The 27,895-nt window shown below is 26.7% G+C and overlaps 4 protein-coding genes across 5 annotated transcripts; all 4 read right to left on the bottom strand.

Moving 5' to 3' along the window:
* Window positions 1–186: 186 nt before the first annotated feature.
* LOC134837985 (organic cation transporter protein-like) lies at window positions 187–2,800 on the bottom strand. The gene is made up of 5 exons (XM_063853401.1): window positions 2,601–2,800; window positions 2,091–2,420; window positions 1,877–2,031; window positions 722–1,360; window positions 187–662 (listed from the first exon to the last, which is right to left on the bottom strand). Exons 1-5 carry the CDS (start codon window positions 2,777–2,779, stop codon window positions 310–312), a joined length of 1,656 nt encoding a protein of 551 aa, XP_063709471.1. The 5' UTR covers window positions 2,780–2,800; the 3' UTR covers window positions 187–309.
* A 2,132-nt stretch (window positions 2,801–4,932) lies between these two features.
* LOC134838144 (solute carrier family 22 member 4-like) lies at window positions 4,933–6,296 on the bottom strand. Its single transcript, XM_063853618.1, has 3 exons — window positions 6,220–6,296; window positions 6,121–6,153; window positions 4,933–6,070 (listed from the first exon to the last, which is right to left on the bottom strand). Exons 1-3 carry the CDS (start codon window positions 6,294–6,296, stop codon window positions 4,933–4,935), a joined length of 1,248 nt encoding a protein of 415 aa, XP_063709688.1.
* Window positions 6,297–6,372: 76 nt separating this feature from the next.
* Window positions 6,373–8,713, bottom strand: LOC134838098 (organic cation transporter protein-like). Its single transcript, XM_063853558.1, has 5 exons — window positions 8,550–8,713; window positions 8,178–8,495; window positions 7,219–7,994; window positions 6,681–6,862; window positions 6,373–6,627 (listed from the first exon to the last, which is right to left on the bottom strand). Exons 1-5 carry the CDS (start codon window positions 8,711–8,713, stop codon window positions 6,463–6,465), a joined length of 1,605 nt encoding a protein of 534 aa, XP_063709628.1. The 3' UTR covers window positions 6,373–6,462.
* Window positions 8,714–10,144: 1,431 nt separating this feature from the next.
* LOC134827781 (unconventional myosin IC) lies at window positions 10,145–26,880 on the bottom strand. Of its 2 annotated transcripts, XM_063840593.1 has the most exons (7): window positions 26,789–26,880; window positions 25,657–25,768; window positions 14,184–14,355; window positions 13,356–13,934; window positions 12,583–12,789; window positions 10,380–12,527; window positions 10,145–10,243 (listed from the first exon to the last, which is right to left on the bottom strand). In XM_063840593.1, the coding sequence occupies exons 3-7, from the start codon at window positions 14,307–14,309 to the stop codon at window positions 10,229–10,231; spliced, it is 3,075 nt and encodes a 1,024-aa protein (XP_063696663.1). In that variant the 5' UTR covers window positions 14,310–14,355; window positions 25,657–25,768; window positions 26,789–26,880; the 3' UTR covers window positions 10,145–10,228. The 2 variants fall into 2 exon arrangements, with proteins under 2 accessions (XP_063696663.1, XP_063696662.1); XM_063840592.1 differs by lacking the exons at window positions 25,657–25,768; window positions 26,789–26,880 and adding an exon at window positions 18,060–18,448.
* Window positions 26,881–27,895: the final 1,015 nt, after the last annotated feature.

The following is a 27,895-nucleotide window of genomic DNA, read 5'->3' as shown; positions in this document are numbered from 1 at the left end:
AAATATTTTTTAAAATTTTTTGCAAATTTTTTTCATAAATTTTTTTGTTAAAAATTTGAAAACAACTAAAAAATTAATTTTGGACAAAAAATTCTTTAAATTTTGTCATTTTGTATGAAAAAGTATTTCAAAATTATTCCATTTGAAAACAAATTTTTGGGACAAAAACAAAATTTGGAACGGAGAATGTCTTTTTGACACAAAAAATCGATATTTTCATTTAAATAATTTAAATTTATTGCTAAATTATAGATTTTCTTAATTAAAATGCAAAAATTACTTCTAAAAATTGATTTACAAAAAAATTTTCTAATCAACAGTTTTTTGTGTCATTTCATGTTCGTCTCCCATTTTAATGGCTTCTTCAATCGTATCGGGCAATTTCGAGTTTAACGTTTCCGGAAACGACAGCGAAAACACTCCTGCCATCATTGAAATGCCTCCAAAGAGAAAGAGAGGCAATGATGGATAAAATGTTGCCAATAAGGGAGTTTGCGGCGCTGAAATTGACCCAATTCTACCAAACATCGAACAAATCCCGAGCAAACTGTTTCTTAAATTTGTTGGGAACATTTCCGCTGTGTACACGTAAATTATCGTAAAAGAGATGGAAATCGAAAATTTTCCTATGAGATACAAGACGAAACGAAGCTGTGTCTCATCTGCAAGAAAAATTATTTAAAATTTATTTTTTTTTATGGAAAAAGTTAAAATTTTTTACCTGTTGACACAAATTCTGTCGCAACGCACGATAATCCAGCTAAAACTAATGCTCCGCACATCGACCAACGTCTTCCGATCTTGTTGACGAGCAACAAAGCCAATAAATGCGCCGGAATTTCGATGATATTGCTAAAGGTAAAGTTGAAATATTTATTTCCTGCTAACGAGACGGCATTTAAACTCAATCCGTAATACACAAAAGTATTTGTGAGCCAACAAAATGAGCAATTTGCGATTCTGAAGAGTAATTTTCGACTTTTGAACACAACAAGCACTGAAGGAGACTCATGTTTACTCTCGTTGTTACTTTCAAGTTTTTCCTCGTTCTCTGTTTCTCGAGCCAACACTTCGATGGTTTTGTTTGATAATTCTTTCTTGTTCATTTTTGCTGCTTTTTTGATGATTTTTGTCATTTCCTTCACTCGGGACTTTGTGTGAAGCCATCTTAAACTCTCAGGAATTAACCAAAAATAGGAAAAGCCTAATAAAGCAGGAATGTACATCGCGAGCAAAAAATGTCGCCAATTATCTTGGAAAAAGTAGCCAATGATGCCCATCAAAGTTGCTCCAACGGCATAAAAACAACTTATTATAACGCCGCCTAAAACGCGGTATTTTGGTTGAAGGTATTCCATTCCTAAAAATAATAAGAAAAAAAATTACAAAAAAAGTTACAAAAAAAATTTTTAATTTAAAAAAAAAATACCTATGAAAAAAAATATGCAATAAAAAAAAATTTAAATAAAATTTAAAAAAATATACAAAATAAATATATAAGAAAAATAAAATAATAAAAAAAAATATTAAAAAAATAAAAATAAAATTAAAATTTCAATTAAATTAAAAAAAAAATAAATTAAAATAAAATAATAAATAAATAAAATTTTTTTTAAAATATTTAAAAAAAATAAATAAAAAATATTAAGTTTTTAACTTCTAAAACAAATTTATATTCATTTTTTATTATTTTTTTTTTAAATATAATTTTATATTTTTTTAAATTTTTTTTTTTTAATTTTTTTTATATTTTTTTAAATTTATATATTATTTTTTTATTTTTCTTATATTTTTTTTAAATTTAATTTTTTTTGTAAATTTTTTTTATATTTTTATTATTTATTTTTTGGTTTTTTGAAAATAGATGAAAAATTACCCAAAATAAAAGCTACACTGTAACATCCCGCACTGAAAAGAGGATCAATGAACTCAAAAGCCATAAACATGTAATAATTCACTGAAAGAGATCTGCAAATTCCGAAAATTCCTCCCATTACGACTCCAATAACCAATGCTGTTCGTCTCCCATAACTAAAAAAAAAACAATTTTTTAACTAAAAATTAATTTTTCTCATCAAAAAAATTCTTACTGATCCGACACATATCCCGTTATCGGCAAACAAAACAATTGCGCAACATGGTTTACTGTTCCCGCCAACGTCAGTTTCCATTTATTTTCTTTGCAAGTGATATTCCATTCCGTAGCGATCGTTTTTTCGGGCGTTTCAAACACAAATTCACTGCACTTGACAACATTCGATCGATTAAAAGCATTTTTCGTGCACTCAAAACCCTCCTTGTTGCTTATTGGACTGTATCGCGAACACTGTTCCGGACTTTTGTCAAATCGTTGGGGGATTGCGAACGAAATCCATTCCGTTGTTGACTTGTTGGTTGACTCACACTCGGGTATCGCACATCTTGAACGAGAAGAAATTTGCATTTTTCATTATCGTGTTGCGAGAAAAGTGAATTAGGCAACATTTGTAATGATTAACACTTTGTGCGAAATACTATTTTTACCATATTTGCACACAGAATTTCACAAATAGGTGATTTTTATGCTTTTTGATGACGGAACAGAGGGGAAAATTTTTTACCTGTGGTTCGGGACTCCAGCGGTAAAGATGTAACTTAAGGTGAACACAGCGTTGAAGATGATCGGAATGCAGATGAGGAAAAAGTTGATGCATTGAAATTTTCCAAAGGAGCCTAATTCCGTGAGAATTACATCGAGATCTATTCCGTCGGGTTTTTGAGTTGTTCTTGAAATTGTCATTTTTTAATTAATTTTTAAAAATTATTTTTTTCAATTGATGTTTTCAAATTTTTTTATTATTATTTTTGAATAATTTTTATAGCTTTTTTCGAGATATTATTTTTTTTTATTTTCAGGCAAAAATCAATTTTTTGAATAATTTTTTATTTTTTTAAAAAATTTTTTTAGCTTTTATTTCGAGTTTTTAAGATTTTTTTAAAAAAAATTATTATTTTTTTTTAAATTTAAAAAAAAAATTATTTTTTTTTTAATTTTTAATTATTTTTTTAATTTTATTTTTATTTTTTAATTTTAATTTTTAATTTTTTTTTATTTTATTTTATTTTTAATTTTATTTTAATTTTTTTTTAATTTTTCAATTATTTTAATAATTTATTTTTTTAATTTACAAAATTTATTTTAGCTTTTATTTCGAGTTTATAAGTTATTTTTTATTTTCAGGCAATTAATTTAATTTTTTCAATTATTTTTATTTTTTTTTTTAATTTTTCACAAATTAAATATTTCAAAATCATTTTCTTTATTTTTTCAATGTTTTTTTTTAATTATTTTTTATTTTTTTATTTTAATTATTTTTTTTTTAATTTTTTATTCAAAAAATATTTTTTCAAACAATTTTCTTTTATTTTTTCAGGTAACTCGTTGTTAATTTTGTAACAAAAAATCACAACTAAAGTAGGTGTTTAGTCTTTTTTTGTAATTTTGCCAAAAATTTTTCTGTCTGTTCTTTTAAATAATATTGAAGGTCAAGGGTGAGCAACGTGCTCTTATTGGATACAACGCTCACAGTTTACATCGTGCTCTTTACAAAAAATACTTTTTTTTCCTTCTGATAACTGTCACTCACGACTTACAGAACGAAACGACTGATAATTAGAACGATAAATAAATAAATAAATAGTTGAGCAGAGAAATTAACGTTTTTCGAACCGAACTTGGCAAAGACTTGCAATAAACTGAGACACTGATCATTCATGATTTGAGCGTCGTCGCGCGAAAAAAAAATCATTTGCGTCAATATGTTGCTTGCCGTTTCAATTAAAGATTTCAATTTATTTGTTTACGTTCGGGAGGAAAATTGTAAAGAAGGTGTTTCAAAGGCTCACGTCTCTCAGAGAATTATTACTCATCATCATCATCGTGTCTCGTAATTAGTTGTGTACCAACAAAAAGCACGTGCCGTCGCATTTTTTAAGCAATTATCGCATTTTTTATGTCGCGAAAAGTAAACGAAAAATTTTTGGTCACACTGTGAATTTATTTCAAACTTTTTTTTTTAACAAATTTTAATTGAATTCACATAACGAAACACTTGTTGCACTCATTGACATCAATTTCTAATTTTTTTCGTATCTTTGCCTAAATTGAGCACATCTTCGATCGTATCAGGCAACTTTTGGTTTGACGTTTCCGGAAAGCTGAGAGCTAAAATGCCCGTAAAAATGGAGAAAACAGCAAAAATCAAAAGCGGCAAGGACGGATAAATTGTTGCCAATAAGGGGGTTTGAGGAGCAAGAATCGCCCCAATTCGACTAAACATCACTCCGATACCTACAATGCTGTTTCGAATACTTGTCGGGACCATTTCCAATGAAAAAATTAAAAATATAGAAAATGACGTTGCGATCAAAAATTTTCCCATCATGAAAGATGCGAATTTTAAATTTGTTGCTTCTGAAATGGAGACGCATGGTAAGTTTTTTTAAAAAGATTTTCATTAAAAAAAATGGGCATATTCAGCAGTCATTCAGTGAAACTTTTGCGTAAAATTGCGGTTTGAGCTGTTTTAAGCCAACCTACTTTTTTTTATCAATTTTCTCATATTTGAGAGAGAAATAAAGTATGAGTTATCTTTATTAAATTTTCAAGCGGTTTGTTCGGTTTGAGCCAATCGAAAGTTTAAACATTTTTATAAAATCATAAATTGAAAGTTTAAACATTTTTATAAATTTATAAAAATTTTTAAACTTTCGATTGGCTAAAAACGGCTCAAACCGAACAAACCGCTTGAAAATTTAATAAAGGTCACTCATACTTCATTTCTCTCTCATACTCTCTCAAATATGAGAAAATTGATAAAAAAAAAGTAGGTTGGCTCAAAACGGCTCAAACCGCAATTTTGCGCAAAAGTTTCACTGAATGAGCGCAAAATTTTAGTACGTTTGCTGAATGGGCCCAAATAATAATTTCTTACCAACAGGAAGCATTTCTGTCGTAAAGCAAAAAATTCCTGCCAAAATCATCGTGCTTGACATCGAATATCGTCTCCCTGCCTTTTCCAAGAGAAAATATGCCAAAACATGTGACGGCAATTCAATCAAATTAACAATTGTAAAGTTCAAATATTTGTTTCCTCCTAAATGAACGGCATATAAACTCAAGCCTGTGTATACCAAAGTGTTCACTAACATGCAAAAAGTGCTATTGACGAAAATGAAGAACATCCGTTTGTACTTGAAGATCGAAAGGAGCGTTTCTCGCTTTTCCTCTGATGCATTTTCATCTAATTTTCGAGGATTTTTCAACATTTCAAGCGATTTTTCTGAAAGTTGCACATTATTCATCTTCGCAGCAGCCTGAATTATCTCCGAAATTTCATCAATTCGTGATTTTGTGTGTAACCATCTCATACTTTCAGAGATCATCCAATACAAAAAGATCGTAAAAAGCGCCGGGACGTATAATGCTAATAATAAATATCGCCAATTTTGAAGCAAATAAGCTAAAAGAGCGATTATCATGCCTCCAACGGGATAAAGAGCACTAAATGTCAATCCCCCGATAGTTCGATGTTTCGAAGGAAGAAACTCCATTCCAAGTACGAAGGCGACAGAAGCTGTTCCCGCACTAAAAAGTGTATCCATGAACTCAAAAAGCACAAAAGTCAAATAATTCGGCGACAAAGCTCGTAAAATCCCGAAAATCCCGCCAAACATCAATCCAGCGATCAAAGTAATTCGTCGCCCATAACGATCGGAAAGTATTCCTGTGATAGATGTGCAAATAAATTGCCCGATATTGTTAATTGTTCCAACAATTGATAATTTCCATTTGTTCTCGTCGCACGTGATATTCCATTCGTTCGATATTGTGATCTCCTCTGTGTCGAAGACTAATTCATCGCACGCAACAACCATCGAACGATTAAACGAGTCAGCTGTGCAAGAAGGTGCTAATGTGCTGAATCGTGAACATGATTCTGGCGTCTCGTCATAAGGTTTTTGAGGAATACTGAACGAAATCCAATGTTCTTTGGGATTTGACGACGATTCGCATTCAGGAATTGCACATCTAATGAAATTAAAATTATTAAAAATAATTTTTTCGTGAAAAATTCTTACCTATGAGGCACGACTCCCGCAGTAAAGACATAACTGAGCGTAAAAAAGGCATTAAAAATGAAAGGGATACAAAAAAGTATGAAATTTTTCCGTTGAAACTTTCCAAAAGATCCCAATTCGACGAGAATTGAGTCAAGATCGAACGTTTCTGACGCTTTTGGGGGAGTTTCAGTCATGTTTGTGATAAATTCAAAGTAATACTGAACGGAAAACTAAAAAATAGCTGTATTTGATAAATATACATTGATGCTTCACTCCCCTAAAAACGATCAACAGTTAAAAATCAAAGGTCAACTTCCTTTTAAATTACAAATTACATGATAAAATTAATTTTATGGAGCACTAATCGCTATTTTTAATCATTTTTTGTTTGCCTAGATTCAATACTTCTTCAATGGTATCCGGAAGTTTCGCATTTGAGGTTTCAGGAAAGCCGAGAGATGTGATTCCAGCTGCGAGAGAAAGACTTCCAAAGAGATAGAGGGGCAATGATGGATTAAAAGATGCCTAAAATGAAGTTTTTAATGACAAAAAATTGAAATTTTTGAAGAAATATTTACCAAAAGAGGCATTTGAGGAGCAATTACAGCACCGATTCTTCCTGCCATCGAACAAATTCCAATTAAGCTGTTTCTCATACATGTTGGAAACATTTCCGCTGCATAAACATAAATTATCGTGAATGAAGTTGTTATTAAGAGTTTTCCAAGTAAGTAAAAGGCGAATCTCCATTGAAGTTCATCTGAAATTTTTTATGTTTTCATAAAATTAATTTTTAAAAACAATAAAATTTAAAAAAAAATTAAAAATTCTTCAAAAAAAAATTTTTTTTTCAAAAAATTTAAAATTCTTCAAAAAAAATTTTTTTTTTTCAAAAAATTTTAAATTCTTCAAAACAATTTTTTTTTAAATTAAAAATTCTTCAAAAAAAAAAATTTCTTTTTCAAAAATTTTAAAAATTTTTTTTAAAAAAAAAAAAAAAAAAAATATTTTAAAAAAATTAAAATTCTTCAAAAAAAATTTTTTTTTTTTTTTTAAATTTTTTTTTTTTTTTCAAAAATTTTTTAAAAAAAAAATTTTTTTTTTTCAGAAACTCACCGGTTGGTATCAATTCCGTAACAACACAACATATTCCAGCAGAAATTGTACAAAAACAAATCGAAAATCGTCGTCCTGCTTTTTCGAGCAAAAAGTATCCAAAAACATGTGATGGAAACTCAACAAAACTGCTTAAAATGAAATTCAGGTATTTATTTCCCGCTAACGTCACAGAATTGAGACTCAATCCAAAGTAAACCAATGAATTGACACAAATACAAAACGAGCAATTGACGACGATGAAAAACATTTTCTTGTACTTAAAAATTGACAAAACAGATTCACTTTTGGTCACTTTTTCCGTCTCTAAATTTCTCGGAGGAATTTTTAACATTTCAAGCGTTTCTTTTGAAAGTTCAACTTTGTTCATTTTAGCTGCTGAATGAACAATTTTTGAAATTTCATCCAATCGACCTTTACTGTGAAGCCATCTCATGCTCTCTGGAATGAGCCAAAAGTAGAAAAATCCGATAAAAGTTGGGACATAAAGCGATAATAGGAGATGACGCCAATTTTGAAGGTAATTCGCTAAAAGTGCGATGAAAATCATTCCAACAGGATACATAATACTGAAAACCATCGCTCCCATACTTCGATGTTGCGGTTGAAGATATTCCAAACTTAAGACGTAAGCAACGTTAGATCCTCCTGAACTGCAAAAAGTGTCAAGAAACTCCAAAAGAAGGAACATCGGGTAACTTTGGGAAAAAGCTCGTAATGTACCAAAAATTCCGCCTCCTAACATTCCAATTATTAAAGCGATTTTTCTTCCAAATCTAAAAAAAATTAAAATATTTTTAAAAAATTAAAAAAAAATATTAAAAAAATATTTAAAAAAAAAAAATAATATTAAAAAAAATATTAAAAAAATATTAAAAAAAAATATAAAAAAAAAAAATATTTATTTAAAAAAATTATTAAAAAAAAATATTTAAAAAAAATTCAAAAAAAATTCTTACCGATCAGAAATAATCCCAATAATAGGTATGCAAAAAAATTGCCCAACCACATTTAATGTACCAACAATTGTTAATTTCCATTTATTTTCTTCACAGATGAGATTCCATTCCGTTTGAATCGTCTTCTCTTGAGTCTCGAACACAATTTCTTCACATCTGATGACATCCGAACGATTAAAAGCATCAAAAGTACAAGACGCCTCCATCGAAGTTGAATTGTATCGCAAACATTGCTCAAAAGTCTTGTTAAATCTCTTTGGAATAGCGAAGGAAATCCATTCTGACGAGTTTTGGGACTCACATTCGGGTATCAAGCATCTTTTCTAAACAATTTTTGTTAAAAAAATAATTTTTTAATGGAAAAAAACTCACCTATGAGGAACAACTCCCGTTGTAAAAACATAACTCAACGCAAAAAATGCCGCAAAAATGAACGGAATCGAGAAAAAAGTATAAATCTTCCGTTGAAATCGCCCAAAAGGTCCCAATTCACGAAGAATTGAATCAAGGTCGAACGTTAAGTGCTCTACTGACATACTAACGCTCATCTGATATTTCTCCAACTGAATCGACTAAATGCGAAGATGAGAGTGACAAACAAAAAGTTGTACACAAATTAATTGTTGTTGGATTTATCTAGTTACGAACAATTAAAATTCAGACAGTGCAACGACTTTCAGGCAAAACAAACGAAAATAGATAAAAAAATTTGGTTGTTTAATTAAAAGCTTATCTGAAGGTCAAAATCAAATTTTATCACAAAATTACATAAAACATAAAATTTTATCATAATTTAGTGCTCTCAATTTTGCTTCTCAAAAAAAAAAAATAAAGGAAAAATATATAAAAAAAAATTTTTTAAAAATCGAACTAAAAAGTATCAAACAAGCTTTTCTTTTAATTTTTTATTGTTTTATTCTTTATCTTTATGAAAATAAGTAATTGCTTAAAATTATTTTTTTTTTAAATTTCATTTTTCATTAAACAAGCTTGTTTGATAATTTTTAGTACGATTTTTTTTTAAATTTAATTTTCTTTAAAAAATAATTTTGAGCATAAAATAAAGAATAAAACAAGAAAAAAATCGAATTAAAAAAAAAAAAAAAAAAAATAAAAATGAAAATAAAAAAAATATTTTGAAATAAAATATTAATTTAAAAATATTTTTTTTTAATTTTTTTTATATTTAAAATAATAAAATAAAAAAAAATTAAAAATCGGTATAAAAAGTATTAAAAATCTTAAAAGTAAAAAAATAAAATTTAAAAAATATTTTTTAATTCATTAAAAATTTTTTTAAAAATTAATAAAGAATCGTTTTAAAAAATAATTAAAAATCATTTTAAAAAATTTATTAAACATTAATTTAAAAATTAAATAAAAATTGATTAAAGAAATTAAATAAAATTAATTTAATTTTTTTTTATTAATTTAGGTAAATATTATAATAATTAATGGAAAAAAAAGAAAAAAAAATTAAAAAAAGGTTAAAGAAGAATATTTGACATCTTGAGAAATTAATTCCATAATGTGAAATTTTTTCTTAAATTCTTTTAGTGAAATAAAGTAAAGATCAACTTTAAAAAAAAAATTTTCAGATACCTATTAATTTAAATTTGAAAAAAAATCAAGATAAAAAAGATAACGAAATATTAGGCAAGGTTAGGAAAATTTGCAATGAGTCAAAAATTTTATGTTTCGAATAAAAACAATTTTTTTATATTTTTATTCATTTCCCCTGTATTTGAAAATATTTTTTTTTTTATTTTTCTGACTAAATTTTACATTTTACAGCATCTAATGTATAGGAAAAAAAATAACAATACTTGGTCAAAAATGCATATAAAGGCAGCTTTCACAGTACATACAAGGCAACTATTCACAGCTTCTAATATCGATCTATATTTAAATGTGTAAGTACTTTATATCTTATCAAATATATATTTTATTTCATTTTATTTTAGTAATTTATTTGCGTCAATAAAATCATCGTTGTTGCGATAGGAAGGCAATCATGGCACTTTTTGTTCGTTGTTTTATTTTTTTTTCTTCTATTGTGCAGCAATCTACAAATTTCAAAAAAATAATTAGAAATTTAAAAATTTTTCAGATACAAAAGGCTTAACCTCATGGTTCAAGACCAAAAGTTTAGCTCGAATAATGAAACAAAAAGGAAGCAAGGAAGCAGAAAATGATACTCACGACAATCAAATGCCCACTCTTGTCTTTAACAATAGCTGGTTCGTTGCCCGTTTTCACTTCGATGACGCCTTCTTTGCCGCCAACCAAATGATGATTAAGTGTATCGGTGTCGAGTATCTGAACGGTATCTTGTCTGCCAACCGTATCAATGATCCAGATGCAACACTCGATGATTTCGGGGACTTGCAATATCAAATCGCCCTTATCTTGTTTCAAGTCAAGCGGAATGCGAATCAGCATGAGGTTATCCTTGGCATTTGTGACGGCAAAGTCAATTTTGTTCAGCGGGAGACGATGTTTCATCTTGTATTTATCGTCGAGCAAATAAACGGCCCTTGTGCTCAGGAGGAAGAAACGTTTGCGAGGTTTGTAGCCATGACGATCGAATTTCACAACAGGCGTACAATAACGAAGCCTTTCTTGACCAAACTGCATCTGCACGAAATTCGTGATTTGTGTCATATTTTCTTTAGCGCAACGTTCGTCGATGAACCACGGACCAACACTATCGGGATAATTTCGTTTTTTGTCTTTAAAGGCATTTTCAGCCAAGACTTTTAACTCTAATTGTCGTTTTCGTTCGTCACTGAGAGCTTTGCGGTACACGCGAGCCAGATGAAGTTTGTGCATGTGTTCCAAATGTTTCGACGCCTCTTGACAATGAACGGGACTCGCGGGCCATTGATGATTCATGAAGCTCGTTGGAAGTTGTTTCGCCAATCTTTGCAACCATAACCGCTTTGTTTGTTCAATGAACTTCAAGTTACACTCATTTGGCGGATCATTTCGCGTAATGAACCCTTTAATGAAGAATCTGATATTTTTGACAGCTTCTCGACGACGTTCCAAACGTTGTTGTGCCAAATTTCGACGAATATACGATTGTAATTGAATCGTCGTCTCTCGTAATTTCAAATATTTACGCCGCTGCAAAATTCCCTTCCATTTCGACTGAATAATTGAAGCGATGAAATGTTTTTGTGCTTGATACGCATCCTCCGTTTCGAACAACATCTTCGGTTGACGAATAAAAATCTTAGTTTTTCCCATGCGATAGTCTTTGGGATCGTATCCCAACTCGTTGCAAATTATTTGAACCCCATCCTTCGCCGCTCCGTGATAATTGGGCCATGTTTGTTCACTCAGCGACTTGTAACGTTGCAAAAACATCTCGTAAGTACGACGATACGCGAATCCAGCACGTTTTACACGCAAATTCTCCATGAGACCCAAATATTTGACTTGATGACGTACGAGCTCCTCATCAAACTGTCCCGGCAATTGCAAATCATTGGGTTTGATGCAACGAATGTACGATGGCTCTTTGCACATTAAAATTTCCATCAACTTATTAAGGGAATTTTTGAACTGAGTTACTGCCGTTTCAGGACGTTTCTTAATAAGCAACTCCTTTTCGCTGAAACACTCTTTAATGACGCTGTTCGTTGAATAAACCATCGCTTCTTTCAAGTCGCGGAACAGTAAATCGTTGTTTTTGTCTAAAAATCCTGTCACGCTGTAAGTTACATCGCCGGCGTAATGAACTAAACGGAATTCCTCGCGATTCATCGTTTTTTGTAATTTAGTTGAAGCAAGTTCGTGACAAATGTAATGCGCGTGATCCCCGAGATGTTTGTTCATTTTGTTCAAAAAACTGAGATCTGTGGGTTCGCCAGGACGTAAACACTCCTCATCGAGCAAAGCAATGATGCCACGATGCTTTTCCTCAATTAAGTTGCAAATTACTTTGTTATCGAAATATTCGATATTTTCCCATTCGATGCCTTCGCGTTCGTATTCCTCCTGTTCCGAACGTAGCGTCAACTCGATGAACAGCTGTTGTAATTTTTCGTTGCAGAAATTGATGCAAAATTGTTCGAAACTGTTCTTTTTGAAGATTTCGAAGCCGTAAATGTCCAAAATTCCCATTACTGCGTTTTTAGCTGAAGTTGGGCGATTCACGTGAAGGGATTTGTTCAAACGTGAAACCAACCACGTGAATAAGCGATCATAAATTGCCTTGGCAAGAGCATCACGTGCGTAAATAGCCATTTCGCGAGATAACGGAGACGTTACTTGATCTCCGCGAGCTTCGATCGTGCGATTTGTGAAGGCATTTTTGACTTTTTGTTCGTCGGCGCCAAGTAACTAAAAAAGAAAATTAATGAAAAATTGATTTTTTGTGAAGAATTTTAAAATTTACTTTAATAATAGCAGCAACAGCTTCAGGTTTAAGGATTTTAGCTTGGCCTTCTTCTTCGGTAAAACCAACATTGCCCATGTGCAAGACACTTGCGACGATTTCAAAGATGGCTTTTTGCTCCTCAGCTGTTATTTCAATGACTGACATGGCTTTTTTGATGGTATGGAAGTTTTCACGATCATTTATGCGACTTACGTTTCCTTTTTCCTAAAAAAAAAATTAATTAATTAAATATTTAAAAAAAATTAGGCCGCTACAATTTTTTTTGTGTTTTTGTCGGGGCAAATAAAAAAAAGTTAAAAATTTCATCAAAATTGATCGTTTTTAAATTTTTTCAATTTTCAAGAATTTTTGGTTTGAAATACGAAATTTAACATGAATTTTCTTCTCTAAAAAGATTTAAAAAAATATATTTTTCAAAATTTTTTGATAGATATTGTATGTAAAAAAAATAAAAAAAAAAAATTGTAAAATTAACTATTAAAAATTTTTGAAAAATAAATTTATTGAAAATATTTTTAGAAAAAAATATTCATCCTGAATTTCGTTTTTCAAAAAACAAAATTCTTAAAATTTGAAAATATTAAAAAAAAATTAAATTTTTTTGAAAAAATATGAAAAAAGACTAAAAACGGAAATTTTGATAAAAATTTTCACTTTTTTTATTATTTTTTTTCCCATTGGATTTTTGGCTTTTGAAATGGGGTATGGGACAAATACATGGAGTAGCCTTAAAAAAATTTGCTTTACAGAATTTCAAAAAATTTACTTACCCCATCACTCAAGTAGTAATACATATCCAAATTTCGCTTCAAATTCAATTCTTTCAACAATTCATCATCCGCTCCAGCAAGTAGTTGATAAAAAATATGGAAATTCCGTTCGCCGCTCGACTGATGTATCACACGACTTTTCTCCAAAAGGTAATTTAAAATGTTTCCGCTTTCAGGAACGCCCAAATAATTGAATTGAACATCCATGTATTTGCCGAAACGTGAAGAATTGTCGTTACGATTGGTTTTTGCATTACCAAATGCTTCTAATACTGGATTACTTTGCAAAAGTTTGTCTTTGACACTGTCGACGCAATTTACATGCCCCGAAGCTGCTGCGATGTATTGAAGAACTTTCTTCGAAGCTTCCGTTTTTCCTGAACCTGATTCGCCGGAAATTAAGATGCATTGCCCGCGATGCTCTTCAATCAAGGATTTAAATGCATTTTCGCTGATGGAAAAGACGTGCGGAGGCGCTTCGAATAAATGTTTGTTGCGGTAATTTTTCTCCTCTTCTTCCGTGTAAATGGGAAGTTCTTTGTATGGATTAACGGAGATCAGTACTTGACCGATGTATGTCTAAAAAATAAAAAGTTTATAAAAACTTAAAAATGAAATATATTAAAAAAAAAATAAAAAAAAAATATTTTTTAAAAAATATTAAAAAAATATAAAAAAAATTTTAAAAATTAATTTTTTTTAATATTTTTTTTTCCATTTAATAAATTAATTTTTTTTAAATATTTTTTTTTTAATATTTTTTTTATTTTATTTTTTTTATTGTACATTTTTTTTATTTTAAAAATTAAATGTGAGACAAAAACTTACATAGATAAGATTTTCTTGAAATCTTTTCCTCAAATTTTCGATAAAATCTTTGTCATCTTGAAAGTTTTCCAACAAGACCTGATCTTGCAATCCAACGCGATCACGCTCATGAAGTTCCTTTTCCATGGCAGCGAACACGTGCTGTGGCAATGAACGTCTATAATGGGTGTTGCTGTAAAAAAAGAAGAAATTTTCATTATTTTAAAGCATAAATTCAAAAAAACAATTAAAATCAATCAATGACGAGTGGATTTTTTTTGTATGAAACAATCGCTTTTGTTATCAGACACTGTTAAGTAATTTCGTAAATCGGATTTTGCAACGTAAGTGTGCGATAAGTCGAATGAAGTGTCATCAAGTAATCGTTTTTAAAAGATAATTTTATTGAAAACACTTGAAAATGTTCTATTTATGAAGAAAATTTGACATTTTTGATGAAAATTTTGTAAATGTCAATTCAAAAAATGACCGTTGAAAATTTGAAAATCGCAATTTGCTAATTCAAAAATTGAAAAAGTTCTAAAAATGATGAAAATTTATAAAAAAAAGTTCTAAAAATGAAGAAAATTTGATATTTTTGATGAAAAATTTGTAAATGTCAATTCAAAAAATGACCGTTGAAAATTTTAAAATCGCTTTTTGGTAATTCAAAAAGTAAAAATGTTCTAAAAATGAAGAAATTTAAAAAAATTTAGCATCTGCTTCGTATGTAGGCGTTCATTAATCGAATTTTTTCTGTTGTCATAACATTTTTTGAACCAAAAATAGATTTTATTAGTTTAAAAATCCAAAAAACAAACAACCTTTCACAAGCAATTATCATCTTACAAATTAATTCGATGTAAATGGAGACAAAGTCTGAACGAAAAAAAAAAATTAAAACCGAAATTATCTTTGTTGATTTATGTTCTTCAACTTTTATTGCGTCATTTCGTTGCACCGCATCATGCAACTTTAGTGTCTTGTCGTTCGACCTGTTTCTCAAGCCTACAACTTTAAATGCACGATAATTTCAATTAAAAGATGTGACTTGTCTCGATTTTATGTAAAAAAAAAAAATAAATAAAAAGTGAGTGAAATGTGCATCTCCATATTTCGAAAGTGTGACAATTAAAATTTATCGATAACAGTCACATTTATTGACAGATTTAGCTCAATTGTCTCGTCTCGCGACGCGAATGACAGCTAATTAAAATGCCATTTATGATGTTTCGACCTACAACATCCTGCAGAAAACGACTTAAAATGCTTCTTTCTGCTGTTTGGACAAAAATTCCTCAGTTCTTGGAATGAAATATTTTATCAAATGGCAATAAATAATAAAATTATTAGATAATCTTATCAGTTAGACGTGAAAAATTAATGAAAAAAACCTGAACTACTTGCAATATTTGTACGTTAATGATGCGAAACGAGATATTTCTAAAAAAAAGTGAAAATATTGTCTGTCAATATTAGAACAGGTGAATCACAAAAATCCCCGTTAATAGAAAAATTTATTTAATTTTTTTTATGTTGTAAAATATTGAATTTACGCGCATTTTTCTTAATTTTTTAAAAATTTTTAATTTTTTTTTTTGTTTTAATTTTTTTAAATCTTCTACAGAATTATTTTTGTAATTATAAAAACTTTTTTTTTATTTTTTTTTATTTAATTTTAAAAATTTTTAATTTAATTAATAATTTTAAATTAATAAATTTATTTGAATTTTTTATTTATTTTATTTTTTTTAATAATTTAATCACATGAGTAGAGTTGATAATTACTCGCCTTGATTAATTCACACATTTAATCCATATTTTTTTCGGTATTTGACGAATTACGATGATAACAGAAGAGGTTAACGTCAACAACGTGCTTATCGATTTATTAAATATTAGTTTATCGAAAACTCGACAAATATTGACTTAAAAACTTAATAATTTAGTTCATACGTTAAATAATTTGGAAATAAAACAAAAATGACGCATGTTGACAGAAATTACGGAGGTTGCTTAACAATCTTTCAATTATCATTAATTTTTTATGAAACTTGAGAAATATTTTCAAAATTAATAATCTCGACAACAATGATTTTTTTCGTTTATTTATTTGTTCAAAGAAAAAAAAATAAAAGAAATAATGAGACAACGGTTTAAATTCAATCATCTCAATCAAATAGCATAAAAACCATAAAAAAAATATTTCCAAGAGCAATTTATTTAATTTCGACATTTCTTCGTGGTTTTTGTGTATTTTTCTGCTATTTTAAAACAATTTAATATTTTTTTTTAGAATTAATTTAAATATTCCAACCGGCGTTTTTATCATTCTTGCAAGATAATAGAGAAATGTGTTTTCATGTGAAAAATTATACATCTCAACAATAAGACAATAAAATACCATTTTAAGAGTCGACATCGTCACTGAATGAGGAAATAACGGACTAAAACGCATTTTATTTTATTATTACGATGTTTAACTTTTTTTTCGTACACATATTATAGAATTAATAATAGTTCACAAGAAATAGAAAATAACATTCATTCACATACGAAAAAAAATAAAAATATAAAAAAATCATGTGAATATGAATAACTTAAGGTGTTTGACCCAGACAATGTGCTATGATAAAATTATTGGAACGAAAATGATTTTTTTTTTTTATTTCTTTCTCTAAAAGTAAATAAAAACTTGTATAAAAGTTAAGCAAACACAATGAGAGAAGAAAAATAATCAGATTTTAACTAAAGAAAGCGAGTCACATAATAAAAATGTCTTAGATTAAATTTATTAAATTGACTGCTAAAGGTGAGTCGAAATAAACGTACGAATGATAAAATTAAATGGAAATGTCAAAACTTTATTATTATGTATAACTTTTATTGGCGAAATGCCAAAATCACTTCCTGTTATAAATATACTGAATGTAAATTGTGTTGGTTATGAGTATTTATTTACAAAATAATAGAAAAGAATACTTTGTTGATCAATATAAAAATAAATTGTTAGAAAATGGTAATTTTTTGGTTTGATTTTTTTTTGATTTTTTTTTTATAAAAAATTTTAAATAGCGAATTTCTATTGAATTAAAAAAAATATTTTTTTTTTTAATAAAATTATCATTTAAATTTTAATTTAATTTTTCATTTGATTTTTAAATTTTAAATAAAAATTAAATTTAATTAAAAATTATTTTTTTAATTTCATTAATTAAAAGTTTCAAAAATTATTTTTTTTAATTTTTAAATTTTTTGTTTTCATTTTAAAAATGTTAACAAATTTTTTAATTTTTATTTAATTTAATTTTTTTTAAATTTATTTTTTTAAATAAAAAAAATATTTTTTTTAATTTTTTTTTCAATAACTTTTCATTTTAATTAATTTTTCAATTATTTTAAAAATTTTTTCAATTTCTCATAAAAAAAATTAACACATTATTTTCTTAATTTCATTTTATAATTAAAATTTTAAAAAATTATTTTTTTTTTTTTAAATAAAAAAAATATTTTTTTAATTTTTTTTTTTAATAAAATTATCATTTAAATTTAATTTTTTTATGTTTTCATTTAATTTTTCAATTTCTAATTAATTTTATTTATTTTTTTTTGTTCTTGAGTTTTTTATATAATTTTTTTTTGCAAAAAATTTTGTTAAATCATAAAAAGAATTATTTCTGGTCAAACATTCTCTTTTTAAAAAAAATTATCTCAATTAAATTTCATTTATTTACGATTAATTTCCGTTTCCACACTTTTTTTCATAAATCACAATAATTTTTTGCGGTTACACTTATTAAGCAATTCTAAATCAAACTTGACTTCGCTTTTATTTATGATTTTTTATTAAATATTTTATTTTAATAAAAACAGTAATAATTGGAAGAAACCACTGACCTCGGCATTTTTTTTTATTTTTTTTTTCACTTCTTGCAATTTTTTATTTCTATTTTATTTTTTGCTGATTTATCGAATGTTACAAATTATCGTCTTCTTCTGTGCAATTTATTTTTGTGGTTCACTGAATATTCGTAAAAAAATGTATTGATTTTTAATAATAATACGACTACTGCAACATAGGAAATACAAAACTGGTCTGTTGCCAAAAAAAATGTAGTTCAGGTTCAAATGTGATAATAATTTTTTTTTTGTGTGTTTTTATCTCGTTTTGATATTATTTAACGACGATTTTTAATCAGTTCGTATTTAATCTTTTTTTTTTTTTTTTTTCAGGATTTTTCCCATCAATACATCGTTAGTCCACAAAGTTTTGAGCAGAACTGAAATGGCGAGTGCTACTGTAGCGCGAAGGTACAAGCTGCGTGTTGCTTAAATGTGCAGGAAATTTCATTTCGATTGTGTACAACCATTGTTGACGGCACACATTGATGTATTTGTGTGGATTTTTCGATGATATTTTGTGTAATACAGTGTCAATTTTCAATAATGATATGATCACACTTCATATTTAACGAGAATTTTGATGTGTATTGTCATTGTAGTGATATTTATTTGTATATTGATAAGTATTTAATCAAAATTTTGTGACAATCCGACACTGAAAACGTGCGTTAATTCAGGGAAGTAAAGTTTGATGACCAATTTTTGACCTAATTATGATTTTTTTAATTCTTAGAATCTTCTAATCTCTTAAAATTTTTATTTTTTAGCAAAAATTTAATTAAAATTGAATACAGGGACTGATACTCAATAACTTCTATTCAATAAAACCTTCAAACTGATAAGCTGATAACGTGTTTGTTGGAATTTATGATCGGATTTTTTGCAATTTTGTCTCGAATAACGACATTTTTCATCAATTTAATATGAAATTTATTGACATCAACAGGAAGAGACATATTAGACATGTTTGTAAGGCGACATGAATGAACATATGTCAAAAACAGGACATCAATGTACTATTTTTAGTAGCCTTTCATGAAAATTGACGTTACCTGTCTTCATATGAGTAAAAAAACTCAATATGGTAGAAGACAATGGAAGAAAAAAAACGAGGGCAGCAACTGATAAGTGACGAGAAGGACGAGCAAATGAATGAAAATGTGACGTAATGTTTGTAAAAAAGTCGTTTCTTTGACTGAAATGAACGAAAAGAGTGAAATTGTGGGAAATTTGTGTTTCGCAATCGAAAATTTCTACTAAATATAATTGAAAGATCATCAATCATTTTACAACTCAAAACTGCCAAAATATTGAAACTGAAAAAAATTTTTTTCTTTGACACAGTTTTGATTTGAAAACTAAATCAAGAAAAAAACTAAATCAAAAACTATGTCAAAAACTGTGTCAAAGCAATTTTTGTCAAATCTTGCTCCAAATGGATGAAAATTTGTCAGAGGGCTCTAATTTATCATTTTTAATCATTTTATAACTCAAAACTGCCAAAAAATTGAAACTGAAAAAAAAAATTTTCTTTGACACAGTTTTGATTTGAAAACTAAATCAAGAAAAAAACTAAATCAAAAACTATGTCAAAAACTGTGTCAAAGCAATTTTTGTCAAATCTTGCTCCAAATGCATGAAAATTTGTCAGAGGGCTCTAATTTATCATTTTTAATCATTTTTCAACTCAAAACTGCAAAAAAATAGAAACTGAAAAAAAATTTTTTCTTTGACATAGTTTTGTTTTAAAAACTAAATCAAGAGCAAAAAAACTGTGTCAAAAACTGTGTCAAAGCTATTTTTGTCAAATCTTGCTCCAAATGGATAAAATTTTGTCAGAGGGCTCTAATTTATCATTTTTAATCATTTTATAACTCAAAACTGCCAAAAAATTGAAAAAAAAATTTTTGTTTGAATTTTTTTAAAACTTTTTGTCAAAAACTATGTCAAAGCAATTTTTTTAAATTTTTGAAAAATCAGAACTCTAATTTATCAAATCATTTTTAACTCAAAACTGCCAAAAAATTGAAAAAAAAAAATTTTATAAATTAATATTTTTTCAATAATTCAAAGTCATTATTGCTCAACGTTGTCGTCGATATCTTATCAATGCATTTTCATGATCACCCATATGTCGTCTAAAACTCTTATCTTATCTAAAACTTTTAATCTAATCTTCGTGTCTAAACTTGTTTTTTGCTCCAACTTTGCCAATTTTGTCAATTACGGACAAAACCGACAATTTTTTGTTAAATATAAATATTTTTTTTTATAAAGGCGTTCCCATTAAAAATTCTTTTTCTTTTTTTAAATTGAAATTCTCAAAAATATTTTTTTTTATATGAAGCGCCTTCTTTTTTGTTCAATTCAACATTATTTTCAATGAATTCAAAGTCATTATTGCTTAACGTTGTCGTTGCCGATATCTTATCAATGCATTTTCATGATCACCCATATGTCGTCTAAAACTATTATCTTATCTAAAACTTTTAATCTAATCTTCGTGTCTAAACTTGTTTTTTGCTCCAACTTTGCCAATTTTGTCAATTACGGACAAAACCGACAATTTTTTGTTAAATATAAAATTTCAAAGGCGTTCCCATTAAAAATTCTTGTCTCTTCTCATTAAATTGAAATTCTCGAAGAATTTAATATGAAGCGCCTTCTTTCCTCTTATTCAATTCAACAAATCTATTTTGGGTGATATTCACTTGATGATTTCATTGTCGTTTGCCGGTCTGCATACAAATTCATAAAAATTCAATAAAAAAATATAAACAAAATTAATTAACAGAGTCACACACAATTTCCTTATGATGTGCGATGGTCTGATACATTTCCATGGCATTTTTGTTGTTTATAAATGGAATGAAGTTTATTTGCTCTCACACACGTCGTGCAGTGTAAACAAAGTGCATCTGTCTGTTTATTCATCGTGAATCACACAAGAAAAAATAAACATCGGACAATATTCTCAAGGATTTCGCTCAAGTATGATTTTTTTTTCGACAATTTATTAATTTTTCTTGCATTGAACGTTCCGGAAACAACGATTTCATTGTCACTCGATACGTTTTTTTTTTTTTTTCTCGAAAATTTCTCTGAGTAAATTTCTAATTTTATTTTTAAAAAAAAATCTTAACGAAAGACTGACACATAAAATTTTAATGACCTACGTTTTTTTCTCACACGCGATAATTAATGCATCGTCGGTCCATCTACTTTACTCTAATTCTTGTCTTGTTCTTGTCAAACTGTCTTTTCTTAACCAACCATGACTGCAGAAGAAACTTCACGCGAAAAAAATGTTTTTCATAAATTTGCATTAAATCCCAATAAATTCTAAAATTAGTTGAATGCAACATAAATCTCATACAATTTCGTAAACGTGATGCTATAAAAAAAAAGAAAATTATGTGGGTTGATTTGACAAACGAACGTTTGTTACGAGATCCAATTTTTTAAAAATAAATGCAGAATTCGTGTAAAAAAACTTCGTTTAATTGGTCAACCAGAGATTTGTTGCGTGAAGTTTTTTTTTGCATTTAATTTGGCGTGTGGATTAATTAAATCGAAAAAAAAGACAAAACAAAAGGTTGCGTTAAAAGATGCGCTCGAGTGTTAAATGCACAGATACGGCACACTTTTCAACGAATTTTGCTCTTTTTTCCATTCATGTGTCACTCATCACTCAAATAGAAAGAAAATTAATTAACGGAGTCGATTCTCGACGAGTTTTTGTGCTCCGTGTGCGAGTTAAATGACGAAAGTGAATGCACTGATGCATCTAAATGTACGTCGTAAGATGATTTATTGCTGCTCTAATGAGTTAAGTTGCACTTTGTATATTATAAACAGTGTCTGGATTAACTTTTGAACATCTAATTTTGACGATTAAAAAATTAATTTATTAAAATTAATTCAATTAAATTAAAATAATTAAAAATATTTTTTTACTAATTTTTGTTTTCTTTTAATTTTTTAAAAATTATTTTTAATTTTTTTTTTCAATTTAATTAATTTATTTTTAATAAAGAAAAATGTTTTATTTATTTTTGTTTTTTTTTTAATTATTTTTAATTTTTTTTTTTTTTCAATTAAATTAAATTATAATTTTCTTTCCAATAAAAAAAATATTTTTTTTGTTTTTTTTTTTTTTTAAAAAATTATTTTTATTTTTTTTATCAATTTAATTAAATTAATTTAATCATTTTATTTTTAATAAAAAAAATTAATTAAAATTAAATTAAATTTTAATAAAAAATATTTTTTTTCTTTATTTTTTTTTCAATTATTAAAAATTATTTAAATTAATATTCCAATTAATTCAAACCAAGCAAAAAAAATATTTAAAAAAAATTTTTTATTTATTTTTTTCACAGGGCTCAAAAATTGAAGATCCATCTCTGACTAAAGAGATGATCTCTTTCACAACTTTACGAGTAAATTTCTTTAGAACTCTATTTTTAATACGTTCGCTTCCGGGTTTGACCTACAAATATATCGAAAGAAAGTCATTTACTTAAACTTAACTGTCTCTTCTATTTTTAGAATCACTGCACTCGAAATTTCAATAACATCAAATGCAACTTTAATTACTTTTGCGTGTTCAAAAATTTTCGCTTATCAAATTCGTAACACTTTAACAACTGATAAAAAGCAATTAAAGTGAAAAATGATGTCACTTTTTGCACGAATTTATTTTATTTATAAGAAAGTAATTTGACAAAAATTCTAAAGTCAGCCCTCGAGCAAAATAAAAATAAATATCTTGCACGCCTAATAAATAAAGAGACGAAAAAAAAAACAAGAGAAACAAGAAAAAATGCCGGTTTTTATTTGGACAACGTTCATTAATAATTCCATAAATTTATCAATTTTGGAGATAAATCAAGGCAAGACAACAAAAACAAGCAAAGACGTTGACCTGTGTTAATCTTTCACCGCCTCGAAAAAAAAACATAACAAAACAATTGAAACACGTTCCGAAATAAATTAAAAATGTTTTAGTTTCTCGAAAAACGTGTTGCGGTGTTTTGTTGTCTCTATTGACACACTTATTACTCATAATTTTCGTTTTTTTTTTATCTGAACCACTATGTTGGTACGTAACAATTAATTAAAAAGGTAATTTAATTTGTTCACATGTCGTTTTTACACCTTTTAATAGGCATCGCAGTAGAGCGGTTTGATTAATATCCCCATGTGAATTGCTTTGTAATTATAATATTACGATGAGAAAATGTAACGAGCGACTTAGAATGAAAGAAAAATAAAAGTGAGACAGTGTCGTCGTTTCGTATGGTTTTTGTCATCTTACGACTTTTTTTTGGATATCCGAAAAATTCTAATAACAAAAAAAAAATGTTATGAGTCATAAAATTTGAACGACGAGAATATGGAGGAATGGACAAAATTTTGTATTAGTCATCCTTTTGTTTGTCATTCTGTGTTTGTTCTCCCTCATGGTTTTTTTAGAACAAAAAAATAAAAAGTGTTAAAGTATCTTCAGGAAATGTTGAATTTAGCGCTTTTCGGTTATTTGAGAAAAGTTTAAAAGTATTCTAATTATGATTAAAATAATTTTAAAAATAAAAAAAAAATAATTTTTAATAATTTAATAAAAAAAATTATTTTTTTAATTTAATTTTTTTAGTAAATTTTTTATATTATATTTTTTTAAATATAAAAAAATTATTTTTAAATATAATTTTTATTTTATTTTAATAATTATTTTAAAATCAAAAGAAAAATTATTTTTTTGAAATTTTAATAATTTAATAAGAATTATTATTTATTTTTTTTCGAAATTTTAATAATTTAAAAAAAATAATTTGATTATTTTAAAATTTTGATAAAATAATTAAATTCATAATTTTTATTAAATTATTAAAATTTAAGAAAATTATTTTATTTTTGATTTTTGAAATTAATTATTTTTTTTAAAATTTTATTTTAAATATTTTAAAAATAATTTTAATAATTCAATAAAAATTATTAATTTATTTTTTCAAAATTTTTAGGTTTTTAAAATTAATTAATTTTTATTTTTAAATTTAATTTTATTAAGAAAAAAATTTTTTTTCAGAAAATAAAAATTCTGAAGTAGTAAAAAAGTTAAATAAAAATTATTTTTTTTTACTTTAAAAGACAAAATCGTGAAAAAATCAAATTTTCCTTTACAAAATGCGCTAAAAACAAAATAAAGCTAAATCACTCCAACGCAAATATGATAATAATATCGTTATATCCTTACAACTTTTCCCTACTTATTTAGTAGTTTGGTTTCATTTCTATATCTATCCATGCTTTGACTAGACAAGACTTCTATTAATACATATTTCTGCTGTAACGTGATATATGTTCGTAAATATTTCTACTGAAATGTCATGAAAGTTATGAAGCGAGCAAAAAATTTTTTTTACAATTTTCATAAATAAATCCGAATTCAAGGGGAATTTATCCTCTTATCTCCGTTTCAATGAATTCGCTTCCTTAATTACCTACCGGCGGCGTTAATCGTAATATTAATCAAGAGGTCGCCACTCCTTTTTACTTAATTAATTTGTTTGTTTTTGCTCACAAAAGTTATGAATCATCAACTTTTATATCGTTACTTAATAATATTTATTATAATCCGAACATATATCTTAAAACTTGATTTTATTCGTTTATTATACAATTTTCATGTTCAATCACGTTTTTAATCTCTTTTGAGTAAGTGAAGTACTTACTGAGAATCCTCGAAGCGATAAATCGAATGAATCACTGTGGCAATAAAACTAACATTTCCTTCGTGTTAACAAGAAGAATAAACTGCTTGCACAATTCTTGCAGACATAATAATGACTTGTTCGACGTTGTTTATGTTAAAAATTAATGTCTTGTAAAAATCGTTCGATTTTTTGAACAAATTTCTCTAACATTCTATATTTTGTATTTAATTACTTTTTGTACGTAATTCAAAGTGCATTAACACTTGACTTGATGCCAGACTTTATTCGTTGATGACATTTCTCGACATTTCCTTCAAATAATGTTAAATTTAATTTTTCTTATCTTTTAACAAATGCAGAACATGACATACGAGATAATTTTTTTTTGTTAAATATATAAAAAAAAAATTAAATTAAAAAAAAAAAATATTTAAAAAAATATAAAAAAAATAAAAAAAAATTTTTTTTTTTTAAGTTTTCGACTTCTAAAATAATTTTAATATTTTTCAAAAAAAAAAAACAAGTTTTTTTATTTTAAATCATAATTTTTTTGTCCAAATTTTTATTTTTTTGGCGCAAATTTTTTTTTGTTCTTTTTTTTTTTTTTTATTTTTTTAATTGAAAACTTCAAAAAATTTTTTTTAATATTTAAAATTTTTTATAATAAATTTTTTTTTTATATTTTTTTTTATTTTTTTTTAAATATTTTTTTTAAGATTTTTTTTTTATTTTTTAGCATTGTGCGTTGACTCGAGTACGTCATAACTAACATTTTTCTCCATGAAACATATGCTCGGAGACGTATAGTTTTCGAGATTACCTCTCAGCAACAAATTTTATAAGGCAAAGACATTATAAAAATTGTAAAAACTTACCAAATGTGTTAAAAGTTATCCAGACGTCGTATTTTTTATTGTTGAGATCCGTCAAAAATTATATTGATCGCTGACAACAAGTGCTTTTCAACACTCAAGTGTTGTTTTTTTTCTTTTGAATAAAAAAAAAATAAAAATTAATATTATTTTATAACTTTTTTATGCGATTTTTGATCAATCACTGTCGTAATAAATGGATGAATAAACAATAATTGAAACTACAATAAAGACGTTCAATGCCAATTTTGCTAAAAATATTCTTCTCCATGAATTTTTTTTTTTTTGTAAATATAAAAAAAATTCATTCAATATTATACAAGGTGAGTGATATGCAAGTTGTTCTTTTATTTTTATTTATATTTCTTCTGAAAACATCTGCTGCTTTTTATTTTATTTTTTTGTGTAAAACGAAAGATGTTTCAACTTCCCCTTTACTTGTTTCAGAACAAATCAAGGTCTCAAGACCTCACGATTTCACGAGTCAATCTACTGACACAATTTTTACCCTCATCATCGTAATTTTCATTATCACTCCGATAGCTGTTAACCGACAAATTAGTAGCGAGAGTCGTATCAATTATTGTGAAAACTGGTTAGTTAGTTATTTAGTTGGCGAGTTACTGTTGTTATTGTACTTCAATTATTATTTATTTCAAATTTCTTTCCATATATTTGCACTTTTAATTTTTTTTCTGCTGTATGTTACATTTTCTGAGCTCACATCTTCACAGGTATTTTTTTATATAATTTTAATTTTATTACGTTTGAAATGTAGGAAAAAAAAGAATTTCACTTCGTTTATGTGTGTACTTTTACTCTTGGTTTTTCATAGCTTTGCCGCAAGAAGTAATTGACATTGATCGAACAGATACCGAAGATGGACACATTTTTCAACGAAGAAATTTTTCTTGTGAAATTGATCACATTTCTTATTATTTATTGAGCATACTTTGTAATTTTTTTTTAAAATTATTTTTTTTTTAATTTTTATTAATTTAATTTAATTTTTATTTAAAATTTTTTTTTTAATAATATTTTTTTTATTTATTTTTTTTAATATATTTTTTAATTTATTTTTAATTTTTTTTATTTTTTTTTTTTTAATAAAAATTTAGCTTATCACTGCACTTACTCAAATATTTGTACAAAAAATTTTTTATCTTGTGTAATTTAATATTTTTATTTTTTTTTTCAATGTCAATGCACTTTCGTTTTTAATTGTTCCTTATAAAAAAATTTTTTTTTTCAAATTTTTATATTAAAAAAATAAACCGACAAGCACGATCTCATCAGTTCAACAGTCAACTACAGAATAAAGCGTGCTGCGACTCTCATTTGCTCTACATTCACTTTGTTGTTGTGTGAACACTGCTGAACACAAAACATGTTTCTTACATTTCATTTTGTTTTGTCGTCTCGTCGCCGTACACTTTATTCGCTCACTTTATGTATATTTTTATATATTTTACGCTCTTTTTCCGCTGCAAAACTATAGAGAAGATACCCTCTGTCGTTGTAGAACTTTTACACTTAACAATATTTTGATCGTAAATATGATATATTGCAAGACGACAGCGCGCACAATTAGCTTAAAAATTGTCGAAGGAACGAAGAAGGAACTTTTTTTCATGACTTTGAAAGAAATTTGATATTTACTCGTTTTATGACTTGTAAGCAGTTAAATTCTTATTCGAGTGAAAATGTTCAAAATCACATTAGATCATCGCTGCACTTTTTAAACTTTTATTGCAAATCCGGTTATTTTTACGTTAGTTACTTTTAAGGAGTTTATATAAATAACATATTTGCACACAAAAATGACATAATGAGTCATTCGTTCGAGTGCCTTGAATTGAGAATTTGTTGTTGAACGACCATATGTTGATGAAGCACGCGGTGAATTTTTTATTATCCTATTTTTTGCAATGTTCTCTTTCGTATTTTTTTTATGTTAATTAATCGTTTTTTCCTTTTACGTGTTTTTTGGATCATCTTCTTTTTTTAGTTTTTTTTTTCAATTTGCTTTTTTTTTATTTTTTTATACTCCTTTTATATAAGAAACGTAATTTCTTTAAATCATTTTTTATTTTTTTTTTTATCAATTTTTCCTTAAAGTGAATTAATTAGAATTTATTTTAAATTTTTCCTTAATTTATTTTTATTCTAAATATTTTTTTTTAAATTTTTCTTATTTTTTTAATTTTTTTTTTTTTATCAATTTTTCCATAAAATAAATTTT

This window comes from Culicoides brevitarsis, chromosome 1, assembly GCF_036172545.1.
Source record: "Culicoides brevitarsis isolate CSIRO-B50_1 chromosome 1, AGI_CSIRO_Cbre_v1, whole genome shotgun sequence".
Classification (NCBI taxonomy): Eukaryota; Metazoa; Arthropoda; class Insecta; order Diptera; family Ceratopogonidae; genus Culicoides; species Culicoides brevitarsis.
The sequence above is the reverse complement of the archived record's forward strand: the minus strand, read 5'-3'. Positions and strand labels throughout refer to the sequence as shown.

Coding starts and splice junctions, on each gene's coding strand:
- LOC134837985 (XM_063853401.1), bottom strand. CDS start 2,779: ATGACAATTTCAAGAACAACTCAAAAACCCGACGGAATAGATCTCGAT. Junction 2,032..2,090: donor ACGGGATATGTGTCGGATCA/GTAAGAATTTTT, acceptor TTTTTTTTTTAG/TTATGGGAGACGAACAGCAT. Junction 1,361..1,876: donor CAGTGTAGCTTTTATTTTGG/GTAATTTTTCAT, acceptor TATTATTTTTAG/GAATGGAATACCTTCAACCA.
- LOC134838144 (XM_063853618.1), bottom strand. CDS start 6,296: ATGACTGAAACTCCCCCAAAAGCGTCAGAAACGTTCGATCTTGACTCA. Junction 6,154..6,219: donor GAATTGGGATCTTTTGGAAA/GTTTCAACGGAA, acceptor TTTTACGCTCAG/TTATGTCTTTACTGCGGGAG. Junction 6,071..6,120: donor GCGGGAGTCGTGCCTCATAG/GTAAGAATTTTT, acceptor TAATTTCATTAG/ATGTGCAATTCCTGAATGCG.
- LOC134838098 (XM_063853558.1), bottom strand. CDS start 8,713: ATGTCAGTAGAGCACTTAACGTTCGACCTTGATTCAATTCTTCGTGAA. Junction 6,863..7,218: donor TACGGAATTGATACCAACCG/GTGAGTTTCTGA, acceptor AAAAAATTTCAG/ATGAACTTCAATGGAGATTC. Junction 6,628..6,680: donor CTCCTCAAATGCCTCTTTTG/GTAAATATTTCT, acceptor ACTTCATTTTAG/GCATCTTTTAATCCATCATT.
- LOC134827781 (XM_063840592.1), bottom strand. Junction 12,790..13,355: donor ATTACTACTTGAGTGATGGG/GTAAGTAAATTT, acceptor TTTTTTTTTTAG/GAAAAAGGAAACGTAAGTCG. Junction 12,528..12,582: donor CTGTTGCTGCTATTATTAAA/GTAAATTTTAAA, acceptor TTTCTTTTTTAG/TTACTTGGCGCCGACGAACA.